General features: G+C 45.1%; 1 protein-coding gene across 3 annotated transcripts in view; it reads right to left on the bottom strand.

Annotated features, from left to right (window-relative positions):
- Positions 1-1,321: 1,321 nt before the first annotated feature.
- WDR89 (WD repeat domain 89) overlaps positions 1,322-14,228 on the bottom strand; it is a 28,167-nt gene continuing 15,260 nt past the window's right edge. For all 3 annotated transcript variants that reach the window (XM_030275149.4, XM_072930505.1, XM_072930506.1), the window contains one exon: positions 1,322-14,163. In XM_030275149.4, the coding sequence (XP_030131009.4) occupies positions 12,982-14,163 (1,182 nt within the window). In that variant the 3' untranslated portion in view covers positions 1,322-12,981. The remainder of the gene's footprint in view (positions 14,164-14,228) is intronic.

Genomic DNA, 14,228 nt, shown 5'->3' with positions numbered 1-14,228 from the left:
TCTCCTGTAACTTTGTTATTTTTAACAGTTCTTTACAGTTAAAAATCTTTAAGGTATTTAAGTATCATTCTGACAATGACAGAACTGTCCTCTGTATTGTCCTTTAGTGGCTTCTGGTTATTCCCAGGTTCCAGGATGCACCAAGTTACTGCAGCTTTTTCCTGAAAATGGATAAATCATACACCTGAGCTAAACAAATAGAAAAAGCCAAGAATTTGTGAGAGTGAGGAGGGCATGATCCTTTCAGAGAATTACTAAATTGAATTAACAAAAGTGACAATTTCTTAACTGTGAGGGAAAGCAGGGAGAAGAATTCAATGAAAGTTAATATTCCTGGCTAAAGAGTTGAAAGATAAATTCTGCATTTTGTCAGGGAAATTGTTTTGAGGAAGAAAAAAATAAAATTGTATAAGATTCTGAAAATACACTCAAATATATGAAATATATGAAAGTATATATGAGTATGAAAATATTTATGATGCTTTAATAAATGAGATGTCATCTCTAGTGAAGGAAACCCAATCTTAATTTTAGTGTTTCCTGTGCTATGGCCTTGTATGGTGTAGGCAAGTTGCTGAATGGTTAATTTTGACCTCTGCCATTATAATGTATCTTATTTCTAATTGGAATTATGTCCAATTTTGGCTCCCAGACATTCATCCTGTCAGATGTTGATTACTGTAATAAATGCTGTCATTACTGAATTTATTCCTATAAGCAAACTGAAGATCAGAGTCTGCAGTGCTCACAGGCTGTTTCAAGCAGGATAAACAGTCTCTTAAAACCTTCTGTCCTCTCTCCTGTGGTTTCCCAGCCAGGAGAGGGAAGGACTGCAGGGTCAGTGGAGCCAGGCTTGTACTTTTGGGGGTTGATTTTTACATTATGACCTCTACAAGAAAAATACTGATGAGTTTAGGCATCCCAGTCTGGTAGTCATCCCACCAAACCTGAATTCAGCAGTTCTCACAGATGTGTGGCAGGATTAGATACTCATATTCTTCTTGGCTGTTAATTAATTTTACCGCTAATTGTGATGCCTTCACAGAAGCCTATGTTGCAAAAGAAATTTTAAGCAGGCTTAAGTCTGGATGTTTCTCACATGTAAATAGATCTCAGTGGCACACAGGCTGTATTAAATACTGTATTTGAGCTAAAGCACCTAGAGAAAGACAATTCTTGCAGTGGGCTGAAGCCAGGTCCCCACCAAGCCACTCTGTGAGTCCCCTCCTTCAGCAGGATGGGGACATGGGGAAATAAGATGGAAAAAAACTCATGGATCTCGATAAAGGTAGTTAAATAAAGCAAAAGAAAAGGCCATGCATGGAAGGAAAGAAAAACAAAGTGTTTATTCCCTACTTTCCACCAGCAGGCAGGGTCCAGCCACTTCCTGGGAAATGCTTCAGCATGGAGCAGCTGTAAGGATGGAATGCCCTCCCTCTTTCTCCACTCTCAGTTTTTATTGATGACCAGGCACCAAACAATTTGAAACATCCCTTTGGTCACTTGGGGTCAGCTGTCCTGGCTGTGTCCTCTCCCAAATCTTTGTCCACCCGCAGCCTCCTGGAGAGGCAGCTTGATGCTGTGGAGTGCTGGGCAGCAGCAGCCAGAGCAGCAGTGTGTTTGTTATTTATCAACACCTTCCCAGCCCTGTGAGAGCTGCTGTGGGCATAATTAACTCCATCCCAGCCAGACCCAGCACAGCACAAAAAACATCTTCAGCCTTCCCATGCTGGAGGCTGTGAACACTCACAGCCATTTCAGACCTGTCCTGCTTTCCAAGAATGATGATTTTAAAGGGATTGTCAGTGCCCTTAGGGCAGTAAATACAACACTGCTAAAGTGTTGGTAAGCAAACTGAGCCGCAGGAGAGATCCACGGTTTTTCCAACTAAAGTGAAATGAAACAGACTTGGTTTATCATCTCTTCCTACATAATGCACAATGGCAGCAAGCACAGATGGGCTTCTACACACACTTCATGCTGCATCCCAAGTTTGTGTGCTGTAAAAGAGCTCCCAAAATTTCTAAAACCCATATAGGAACACAGCAGAGAAGTCAAGTCACTGCAGCAGAGGACAGAAGACAACAGCCCCTGTGTGCCCCATGGTCTCTGGTCTCACACCATCTCCTCCAAATCACCCTCAGCCCCCCATTCTTGTCCTCCCATCCAACTCTTTAAGGACAAAACATACAAAAGAAAACACCAAAAGCTTGCTTTAGTGCCAACCATGGTAAAAAGCCTCTGTTCATCTTTATCTTGAGGCTGCAGAGGATCACAGCCTGGACTTTTCAGAGGGCAGAGCCTGGTAAAAGTCCTTGCTCAGGGGAGAGGAGTTGTGCTAAGCACAAACTTCAGCCCCACTGCCTCCATCCCCAGGCCCAGCTCCTGCTGGACTGGCACAAGAGGTTCCCTGCCCGTGTTTCCCTTCTCCTCACTCTCATTAGCAAGGAAGACAGAGCTGGCAGCAATCCCAGCAGTGCGTTTGCTAAATGGATCTATTAAAATGTAAACAGAGATCACGTTGCAGGGCATCATCATAAAACACTGGGGGTGACAGCTCAGCTGGTTCCCAAACACTGGCTGGCTCCTCCTGCACATCCCAGTCCCAGCTCTCCTGACCCTTCCTCCTCTCTCCAAACATTTGCCCACTGGGTTTTTTGAGGGCTCATCATTATCTGTCAGTGCCCTGCAGCCTCACACCAACAGGAGCCTCGCTGCATCTCCAGCATGTTTTGGAGCTGTACAATCTCTCTGAGGCTTTCTGCTTTAGGAAAACAGAAATTATTGAAATAAGGGCCTCCTCACAGGCCCCTTACCATCCCTTCAGAAGCCCTTGAGTTTGCAGTTTAGCACTGATGGAGCACAGGACAGGCCACACGAGTTACACCTGTCCTACTCCTGCCTGATATACATCTAGGAGGAGTTTATCACCCCTTTGTCTGACTTCCAAATGAAGGTTTTCCTGCTCTCTCCCCTACTGCCCCTCCTCGCTCGCTCTTGCCAGGGGCTGTCAGGAAACCACCAAGCCTTTGCTTTATTCTCTTTCAAGAATTCTTTACAACCATGTGTTCATCCCCCTCCCTGCCAGCTAGGCTGCAAAAGCTTGACAGAAATTGGAAGGGGCAGGGGACAGGTTGGGGGTTTCTGGTTTGATGACCTTGACTTGCATTGCTGCTGTTCTCATCTCTTTCCCCTTCCCTGAGTGGTTTATCCCTCAGTACCTCAGCTGTGTGACCCTTGTCTCTCTGTCCTCTGGGGTTCCAGACCCCAGGCTTCAAATCTTTAAATTAACAAAATAAATTACCCCTGGTGATGACTTTATAAACTCCACAAGAGGCCAAAGCAGCAGCAGCCTTGTGGATGGAAGAGAGGCAGGAGTTCCTGACTCTGATCAGCTCTGGCACAGATTTCTTACGTGCAGCTGGGCATGTTTTTGCCTCACTTTCCTTCTCTAAAATGAAAAAGACAACATGCACTCCCTGTTTGAGACACTCGAAGGACAAGCTCTTTGGCAGGACAATCCACTGTTTATCCACAAAACACCACAGGCAGCATGTACAGAGCTGATCATCCATGCAGGAAAACCTTGGGCCCTGCTGGTCACAACCAACACCACAAGCAGGTGGGAACACGTCAGAAAAAGGTTAGTGGCTCTCAGAGAAGACTTTCCTAAGGAAGCTAAAGAGAGATGCTGTTTTGTTCCATTTTCTAAAAGCTGATACAATATTTATCAATGGGTTTCAAGACCATTCTGCTAATGAAATATATAGTAATTAAACCCTCCTGATGGAACAAAATGCATATTTTTTATATTTAAAAAAATCTGTGTTTTTACAAACCTAGATTCCATTTGGGTTCTAAAGTTTAGAGGTTTTAATTTCATTGCTTGAGAATAACTATGTAACATAACTTTAAAAATCATCCAGTTTATTTCAGTTATACTGGAGATAGTGGGGGGTGGGGGGAACCCAGCTTAAATCCTGTCTAAAATCTGGGGAAAATAATCTCTGAGTGACAGAGGACCATTTTCTTCGAGGAAATTAGCAATAGTTTATTATTCCAAGTATATATTTAGACTATTCCACTTAATACAGTTGCTTTCATGTCAACCATATTAAAACCTTTCTGATAGCTGTTGGCATTTGTGATTCCAAGCTCCAAAAAGTGGAGCAAAGTGCCTCTCAGACCATCACCTGCGCAGGGCTGCTCACACCTGATCCCCCTGCACATTCCAACAGGGAACAGGGCAGGTGGACACAATGCCCTGCACTTCCCACTCTTCCTTCAATATCCTGCATGAAGCCCCACAGCCCAAAATGTCAGGGAGCAAGAGTGCCCTTGGAGCACTCAGTACATTATTGCAGTTTGGGATTAAAACTATTTTTTTTAAACCAGCATGTTTCCTGTTTCTCTGGGGCTGTCCCGGTGCTTGTGTGGTGAGCCAGGGAGGTGGAATTTTCCAGGTAACTGTCAGGCTCACCTTTGCCTGAAGAACAGAAATTGTTTGAGACCAAGAAGAGCAAGGCAGGGAACAGGAGGTTCTTAGAGATCACAGAACCACAGAGTCATTGTGGCTGGAAGAGAGCTCTAAGATCATTGTGTCCAACCATCAACTCAGCACTGCCAAGGCCACCACCAAACCATGTCCCCAAGTGCCACATCTCCACCTTTTAAATTTCTCCAGGGATGGCAATTCCCCCACTGCCTTGGACAGCCTGTTCCAATGCTTGACAACCTTTTCTGTGAAGAATTTTTTTTCTTACATCCAAACTAAATCTCCCCTGGTCCAGTTTGAGGCCATTTCCTCTTATCCTGTCCCTTGTTCGCCGGGAGCAGAGTCCGATCCCCACCTGGCTCCACCCTGCTGTCAGGGACTGGTAGATAGTGACAGGTTCTGCAGGTTAAACACCCCCAGCTCCCCCAGCTGCTCCTCATCACACTCCTGCTCCAGCCCCTTCCCCAGCTCCATTCCCTTCTCCAGACTCACTCCAGCCCCTCAGTGACTTTCTTGCAGCGAGGGGCCAGAACTGGACACAGGCTTTGAGGTGTGGCCCCACCAGTGCCCAGCTCAGGGGGACAATCACTGCCCTGACAAAGCCCAGGTGCCACTGGCCTTCTTGGCTACCTGGGTCCTGCTGTCTCAAGTGTCAGTTCAGTGTAACTCTCCTTTTGTAGTAAAATGACACCAGATTGCACAGAAGTTAAAGCATCTCTAAAAAAAATAGGGAAAAGAATGGGAAGACATGAACACAGCAGCAACTGCTCTCAGCTCTTGCTCCTCCTGCCAGCCACACATGCAGGATTTATTCTCCTGGACCTTGGATTCTGACCCAGCAGAAGGCTCTGCAGAGCTCCCTGTGGCCTTTCTCCCCTGAGCTCCTGAGCGTGGCCCAGGTGGAAGCGCAGGATCCACACGGAAAAGCTGTGCCGTGGCTGAACTCGCCCGGCGGGGTGGAAAACACGTTAAGAACTGGAGGGGTTTTGTATTTTGCAAACAAAAGGAAGTTCATTTCCTCTATTAGCTCACCATAGCACCACTCTGTGCAAAAACATGCCTGGAGCTCTTGAAATACCTTCACTTATTTCTGCATCTACCAAATTTATTTATAGAGCCATCTGGAAAACACTGGCTCTTCATTTACGAGATACTGTGGAGCTTTTTGGAATTGCTGCACCAACAAAACTCTTTAAAAACACCCCCACCTACAGAAATTGTCAACTATAATCAAATCTCAGGACTTTTTTTGTGCATCTCTGTCTTTAAAGAGTATTGACAAGGCAGTTAAAACTGCTGTATTAATGCATAAATAGGTAATTCTCCACGTGCTAATTTTGCCATGCTAGTAAATTTATTAAATGTGTCTAATAATAAATCAGCAAATGAGTCTAATACACACCCCTGTAAGAAACCACAAATACTTCAGCTATGTCTCGTTTAAATGCAGTCCTGGGGCATTCTAACAGTTTAGAAAATAAATGGGAGCAAATTTTTCTATGAAATAGAATAAACCTGCAGACTTAGAACATCTGGAAGAAAAGCAAGGTGAAGCCTGGGAGACAGGAGTGTCCTGGCTGGCAGGTGGGGACAAGAGAGGGAAGAGCAGCTCTCACCCCCTGCTTGGAACAGCTGAGTTACAGCTCACTCACTGTCTAGGCATCCTGGCAATAAACCACAACAGAAATGTTAAAATAATAACACTATTAAGAATAAATAAGGATTTGGGCTTATTTTAGCCAAAATGTTTTAACAAAGCTCCACTATTCATTCCTTGGCATGTGGTGGGATGCCTGTGTGTTCCTATTACTGCATTCCTGAATTGCCTTCATACTTTCTCCTGTTTGCAACAGTTAGAACTCCATAAATTCAACCCAACTGTAAGAATTAATTCCAACAATGATTTAATCTACCTGTGGCTTTAATACCACACACATCTAGAAAGCTACACAAGATCTTTATTACTGCCATGTGGATGGGTTGCTGTCTCAAGGTATCCTCCTCACCCATACAGCATTATGTGTCTTCATTTATCAAAACAAGATTGTTTTCTAAAATGCTCATTCCTTTCTAATAAACACTAGATTGTCCAGTGCTGGCCTCAACCAGTCTTTGGTTTTTGGGGTGTGAAGCACAACCACCATCCTAATTGATCCAAGGAACATCCCCCTGTTTATGCTGAGCCCTCATGTATCATTGCTAGAGTGAAGCCCTGAGCTTTCCTTCTTCAAATGATTCCCAAATTACTGTTCAAAAACACTGCACACTGCATTCTCTAAATGTCTGAATGAAAAACCTTTAAAGGAACCTTTGAGATCTCCATGTACCAGTCAGAGTTCCCAACAGAAAAGTGTGTCAGCCTCAGTTTCTTCCAGACATATCTGTCTACCTTTCTGCCTTCATTTTTCATGTATCTGCATTACAGAAATCAAAGACAAAAATCAGAACCACTGTGCTTGGTCTATGGGCATTGCTCTCCAGAGTTCCAGTAGAAGTTAAGGGAGCCACTTCCAGCTGTTTGGCCTGCTGTGTCTGTATTCAATTATTTAATCTGAGCCTGAAGTAGTGAGGGCTGGCATGCATTGTACTTGCAAGTATTCAATTCCTTTAAAAATCAAGAATTCCTGTATTAAAAACATCCAGAAAATTAGACTCTCAGTCTCTAAAACTACTTTGGCTTTTATCTACTATACTCTCCAAATCAGTAATATCAAGAATATTACCTGGGATTCAACAGTCCTTCGGTGCCCTACCGTGTCTTTTGAGTTATTGGACCTTTTTTCCTCACTTTTAGGACAATTCTCCAAATGATCATTTTAAATCGCCACTGAGAGCTCTCCTGAACTCCTCCCAGCATCTCTCACTGCCAGTTCTGAGGTCCTGCAGCCAAAGCCTGCTCAAGTACCAACTTCATGGGATTGCAACTCCATCAAATCTTTAGTCAGAGCACGAGAGAGTAAGACTGAAATTGCTATTCAAAATGTCATCTATTCCCTTAAAAACACTGGTGCCAAGATTGCAGGAAGAGTATACAGAATAGTATTTTCTGACATTCTTTTTCCAGAAAAGTAGATAACTTTCAAAATAAAGATTTCGAAGTATCCAAAGGAAGGCTGGAAGAAGCACACATGTAGAAATCCCAGCAGGACAGAACAGCCTGTCAGGAAGCTGAGGCCACGCCTGCAGTGGCAGCAAGTGCAGGTAACTCCTCTCCCCTTAGCCAATATACTTGTGCCAGGTCAGAACTGGTGCAGAAGGAAACAGAAACCAAGAAGTTATCAAAGATCCTCAGAATTGGTTGATAGGTTATCAGCAAGTAACTGCTCAGGAAGCAGGGAGCTGTATAATCACCCCAGCTGCAGCAAGTTCACAGACTGAACTGCTGCCTTTAGCTGTCATCTCCACATCAACTCCTGACCTCCAGTTTTTCCATGGTACTTGGAATCCCCAAATCCATTGGTTCCTGCAGAGCAGGGAGAGAAAGAGTGGCTCAACCAGTGGCTCTACTCACTGCTCCTGGAAGTAAAGAACACCCAGCCCTGGCAAATGAACATCTTCTGCCTCTCACACACTTCACTGCCAAATCACACAGACAATCTCACAGACAAACCCCATCTCACAGACAAACAGGAACTGGTTTCTATGTTTAAAGGGTGATGTCTTGCATAATTTATTTGAGGTCCTATCCTGCTTACATCAAGCTCAAGAATAAGCTCTTCCATGTGTTTCAGAAGGTAGAGGGTCCAGCTCCCTATCAAGGAGCTTCCCTGGAGAGATGCCCTATCAGAGGATCAGCTGGGCCAACCTCCCCTTTTTCTTCCCTCTCTCTGCTTCCCACTCTCCATTTGGTGTGGTGTGGAAGTGCAGAGTCCAGCAGATCCTGCACAGGGCAGGAGAGCTCCCAGAGGAAAGAAACAGGACTCATCTCTTCAGAAAAGCAGGTGCTAACTTGCCATTACCCCATCCAAAAAGAAACCAAGAAGCCAAACAACAGAAGACCATTTTGAAGGGGTGAAGAGAAAAAAATCCAAATTAACCACAGCAGATGATCTTTAGGAGATGGGCAAGTGTGGCAGTTCTTTTGGGAGTACGAAAGCTTTGCTGATGGACTGACAGTGCAATTAAGTGCATCCATATCCAACCCCTCCTGACAGAAGGGAGCCTCTCCCTAAAACACAAATATTTAAGGGTGAGTGCCAAAAGGATGGGACCAGGCTCTTTTCAGTCACAGGACAAGGGGCAATGGGAAGAAACTGATGCACAGGAAGTTCCATCTGAATATGAGGAAAAACTTGTTTGTTGTGAGGGTGGCAGAGCACTGGAACAGCTGCCCAGAGAGGCTGTGGAGTCTCTTGGAGATACTCAAACCTTGCCTGAACACAATCCTCTGCAACCTGCTCTAGGAGAACCTGCAGGAGCAGGGGGTCGGACCAGATGATCTCCAGAGGTCCCTTCCAACCCCAAGCAGTCCAGGATCCTGTAAAACACAAGATGCAGCTCCAGGAGTGTGCAGGGGCTGAGTCAGCACTTCCCATGACAAAATGCACTGCTTCCCACAACATTCTGACATACAGAGCCACAGCACGGCAGGAGCCAAGAGAAAGCCGTCACTTGGAACAGTGTAAAGCTTGCATTTTGTGTCTTTAAAATGTTTTAGTGTATCAGCTTCTCTGCTAAGGGATATTTCAATGTAGATAAGCAGTTTGAACACGCAGGACATGTGCCATATACAATCTGACCACAGAATAGCTTATGGCTGGCAACTGGCTAAATATATTCCACCCAGAAATGAATTCACAACTTTAGATTTGTCAAGTAATTTCCAGCTCAACTCCAAAGTGTGGGTAAAATCCTACACTCAAGTAAATGATGAAGCTATCCACAGACTGTGGGATGTCATCCTGAGCATCTTTTACTTGAAAAACAGTGGTGAGCATGCAAGTACTGTACTTAAATTGCAGAAACAAGAGAAAGAAATACAGAGTACATTTCAGGACATGCCAAATGCAAGTGAGTTAATTTTCATGTGTTTACAGCAGGATAATCTGCTGCTCAGATATATCATACAGCAGGTTTACTATAAACTCTGAATAAAAATGGACACTGGTTTTTGCATTTAAGGTCTATCTGGATTTCTGCTTTTTATTTACTGGAACAAACCTGACACTGCTTCCGGAATGAAAGCTTCCCCTGGGGTTAAACAATTCATACCAGTGATGATTTCCGAAAGCTACTTGCACACAGCTTTAATTACGTAAGTTTTCGAAAGGTCAGAGCTGGACTCCTGCAAGGCCTTTGACACAGTCCCCTACTGCATCCTGCTGAACTGGAGAGATGGATTTGATGATGGGCTGTTGGCTGGATGAGGCATTGGCTGGATGGTCACATCCAGAGGGTAATGGTCAGCAGCTCAGTGTCCAGACAGAGGTCAGGGGTCTGTACTGGGACTGCACTGTTTAATTAATGGCACAGACAGTGGGATGCAGTGCAGCCTCAGCAGATCAGCAGATGACACCAAGGCCAGAGGTGCTGCAGACACTCCTGAAGGATGAGATGCCATCCAGAGGGACCTGCACAAGCCCAAGGAGCAGGACCACAGCAATCTCATGAGGCTGAACAAGATCAAGTGCTGGTGATGCACCTGGGCCAGGGCAGCCCTCAGGATCAATCCAGGATGGGGATGAAGGTATCTAGAACAACCCTGCCAAGGACTCAGTGCTGCTGCTGGATGTTCCTTCTCCTTGCAGGGGGGGTTGGAGTAAACGGCCTTTAAAAGGTCCCTTCCAACCCAAACCATTCAGTGATTCCATGATTCAGAGTTTCTTTCCAAGTTGGCTGAAGCCAACTTGCAAATGTCAAAACTACCCTAAAAGATTAAATACTGTTGGACACATTAACCTGATTTTGAGTCTATTATTATTTATGTGATCACACATGCATTCTGCCTCTGCTGTGGTCTATGAAATAGTGTCTGCAGCCTACAGAAGCAAGCAGTGCTAATTACTTGTTCACGCGTGGCTTCTATCTATGTTTATTTTGTGGGTATTAACCTGAAATTAAGTCAACACAAAAGAGAGACAAACAGCAAAATTGAGTATTTTCAGAGGCAACACAAGCCTCAGTCTCATGGCAGCTGCTGTGCCTTTGCAGAATTTTAAGATACAGACACACATTTTTTCCCTTCTGCTTCTATTTCTGTTATGCTCGTAAAAGGGAGAAATCAGCTTCCCAGAGAAAATAATAATGGCTTCAGCTGTGACTGATACAGAACAAATCAATATCCACCTTATCCAGAAACCAGACAATAGGCACAGGTTGCAGACTGCAAACTCTTCAGTCCCAGAACTCCCACCTCTGCTGCTTTAATTCAGAGGCAGCTGGCACAGCACACTGGAATTTCACTCAGCAGACACTTGAAAACAAGTGGAGGCAACCACAAGCTCCCTCTCTGTGCATTTCTCTACGTGCACACAAACCTGTCTTCAAGATATCAAGCACGAGACAGACCCAACGACTTTACTCCAATGAATGTGTCAAGATGCCAGGAAGAGAGTGGATAAACATCTAAAAAGCAAGTTATACACTGGGTACCTGCAATGAAATAGGTCTCAGAACCATCCTTCAGTCCCCCAGCCCCAATTTGGCACTGAACCAAGTCAGGCCCTGGGGGGCTTTACAGTGAATTCGGAGTCTGAAGCTCTTGGTCCACTCAGTTACACAACAGGCAAAAAACTGTGACCTGGGATAATAAATCTTCGAGGGCACATGATCCAGGTGCATCATAGCCCTGACACTCACTGCCCACCTCATCTCAAAATAGCACAATGTAATCTGGAAAGCAACAGATAAGGATGTTGGGGACAACATAATTTAACAAAGTGACAAAAAAAAAAGGGTGTACAGAGCTGTGATTTTCAAATTAAAGCTGCACTTTTAAATAACCAGCAGTAACAAAACCAAGTGAATCATCTTACTTATCACCAACAGGCAAACCCAAACCAACAATGGATTCACAGTTGTGGCTAAAGGGTATTAACAGTTTGTGAAACATCCTGTGGAAACTCAATACTTGTGGTTGAAAAGGATTCAATTCCAGAGATGATTCAGGCATCTTCAGCACAGCTGTAACCACACACTAGAGTATGTTCTGTACCTCAGAAACTGTTTCTAAACTCCAGGGATAATCCTCTAAACCTGATGTTCAGGAGCTGTTCTGCAAGAATTGCTTATCCACCTTCAAGAGAAAAAAGAAAATAACCCAACCCCTCTTCAATCCTTTGCCAGCTAATCTGTAACAGAGCAATTCTTAAATTCTCTGGTGGTGGTTTCAGTTGTACACGTGTAACTACAGCCTAAATACCAACACCATTTGCCTGCAGTGGTTGTGGGAAGGCTGGAGGTGAGTATGTGTGCAGAGCCAGGAGCACAGGTTGGAGTCTGCCAGCAAAGCAAAATAAGCATGAAATCTCACCCATTTTACAAGAACAGGGCTGGTTTTGCACCATCCAATGGAGGAATAATAAAACAAAGCTCTGCTGGGGACATGTCCAAGCATAAACCTCTGCAGAGAGGCACATTTCTTAAAGCACCCAGCCAACCTCTAAAAGGTTTTGTTAAAGTCTCCTCATATCAGTCTGTTCCTCCATCTCTGAAGGCAGTGTTCATTTTTGGGTTTCATCATCCCCACTGAGCATGTGATACCAGTTTCTTTCAAGTCAGGATTTGGGATTTTAAGCACTACTGGTGTAATTATAACCATCAATTTTTCTAACCCACCAAAGATCTCCCCAGTCTTCCAGGTGCACTTAGTAGGAGAGAATGAAACTGCTTGCAAAACTCTTGGATATTTTCATGCAGGAAATAATGCCAGTTGAACAGTTCTCATACTCATACAAATTAGCTGCTGTTTGGTTGAATACATTCATATCTGCTATGAAAAAGATGGCTCCATCAGCTGCTTCTTTATGAGCTTGTTCTAAACCAGTGATGTGACAGTGCAAAACTACTTATTTTCGGTTTCATCAAGAAGTAATTCCTTCAGGCATTAAGATGTGACATAAAATCTTTTACTAAATTGAGCAATTTCATTAAGTTTTCTGTGAAGAAAGAAGAATACAGCATGGAATACAAAAGCTTTTAAAATGTGCCAGGGGAATATCATTGGGAAGGTAACAAACTATGCAATCCATAGGCCTGTATTTACATATTTAAAACATTGTCTGAGACATTAAATAACCACAGAAACAGTTTTATATAATATGATTTAGCATCTGTTGTTCAAGAACTCAGGAGCAAACATTTACTCTTGTCTGATTAATGTTAGCAACCTAAAAAAAAAAAAAAAGGCATTCTTCTGATGACTGAAATACATTCCCAGAGGGAATTCAATCCACAGAAAACCTCCAAATAAAACATGGCCAAGTATTGCCTAGAGAGATTGAACACCAGGAAAGCTCTACACAGCAGAGATTCTCACTCCAGGCAATTCACTTTTTCTTGCTTTTGAGGGAGGTGCTGTGAACTCTCACTCTCTTCTGCACAGAAGAAGAGATCTTCAGAGATGCTTTCTTTGTGAGGGACCTTTCCACAGCCCCGGGTTTCCATAGCAACAGCTGAGCATCCTCTCCACCCGTCAGCAGAGACTCGTCTGAGGGGCTCCAGCAGAAGGAGCGGACGGTGGCCGAGTGTCCCCCACACAGGGTCCCCACCAGGCTCAGGCCATCAGTGCTGCAGCTGATCAGGTGGATGTCTCCTGTGAAGGTTCCCCCGATCAGGAAGAGTTTCCCTGCCTTTTCGTGGTACAAGCCACCCACCAGGTAATGCAGGCCGTGGTTTTCAGCGCACACTGACTCTCTGACATCCAGAACGTGCAGCAGGGTTATTGGCTCCTCCGTGTCCAGCTGAGCCATGTCCCACCAGCAGAACCCCTCATCGTGTGTCACGCAATAGACCTGTTTGTAATCTTCCCCAGACCAGCCAAGAGAACTCACTGATGAATCTGAATTGCAAGTCGATATCAAAGCATCATCTTCATTATCCTTGTTGATGTCAAACACGTTCACCAAGCCGTCGGTCGACCCAGACACCAGCAAATTGGGTTCAACAGGATGAAAACAGATTTTGGTGATGTCATCATTGTGACTTTCAGAATAGACTCCCAAGGGCTCTTTAGCAGCACTGGCACAGTCTGTAACGCCTCTCGCATCCCAAAACACCAGAAACGTGTCCTTTTCCACTTTTTCCGTTCCGGCACAAACAACGATGTCGCCGCAGCTGACGTCGAAGCTGATGAAGACGTTGGAAGGGTAGCCACTGAACACCTGCACGGGCTTCTGCGTGTCTGAGCGCACATCCCAGCACTTGACCTTGCCCTGGCTGCAGGCTGAGAACACCAGGCTGTCACAGGTGTGGGCAAACCTGACGCCGCTGAGGCCGCCGGCGGGGCCGCGGTACCGGCGCAGGGAGCGCAGCGTCTCCCCGTCGTACACCCGGAGGGACTCGTCCGAGCAGGAGACGGCCACGAGGCGGCTGCTCCCGGGCTGGGCAGCCCTGGAGCTGTGGATGTCCAGCAGGTAGGCGGGCTCCTCGCTGGGCTCGCAGCGCCTGGCTATGCGCAGCCCCGCCAGCTGCTCCTCCACCTTCTCCACCGCCGTCATCTCGCCAGAAACCTGCAACAAATAAAAGCCAAGGAGAGCTTTAATTACAACATTCCTCAACAGCGTTTAGCTTGAAA

Source organism: Taeniopygia guttata, chromosome 5 (genome assembly GCF_048771995.1).
Source record: "Taeniopygia guttata chromosome 5, bTaeGut7.mat, whole genome shotgun sequence".
Classification (NCBI taxonomy): domain Eukaryota; kingdom Metazoa; phylum Chordata; class Aves; order Passeriformes; family Estrildidae; genus Taeniopygia; species Taeniopygia guttata.
The sequence above is the reverse complement of the archived record's forward strand: the minus strand, read 5'-3'. Positions and strand labels throughout refer to the sequence as shown.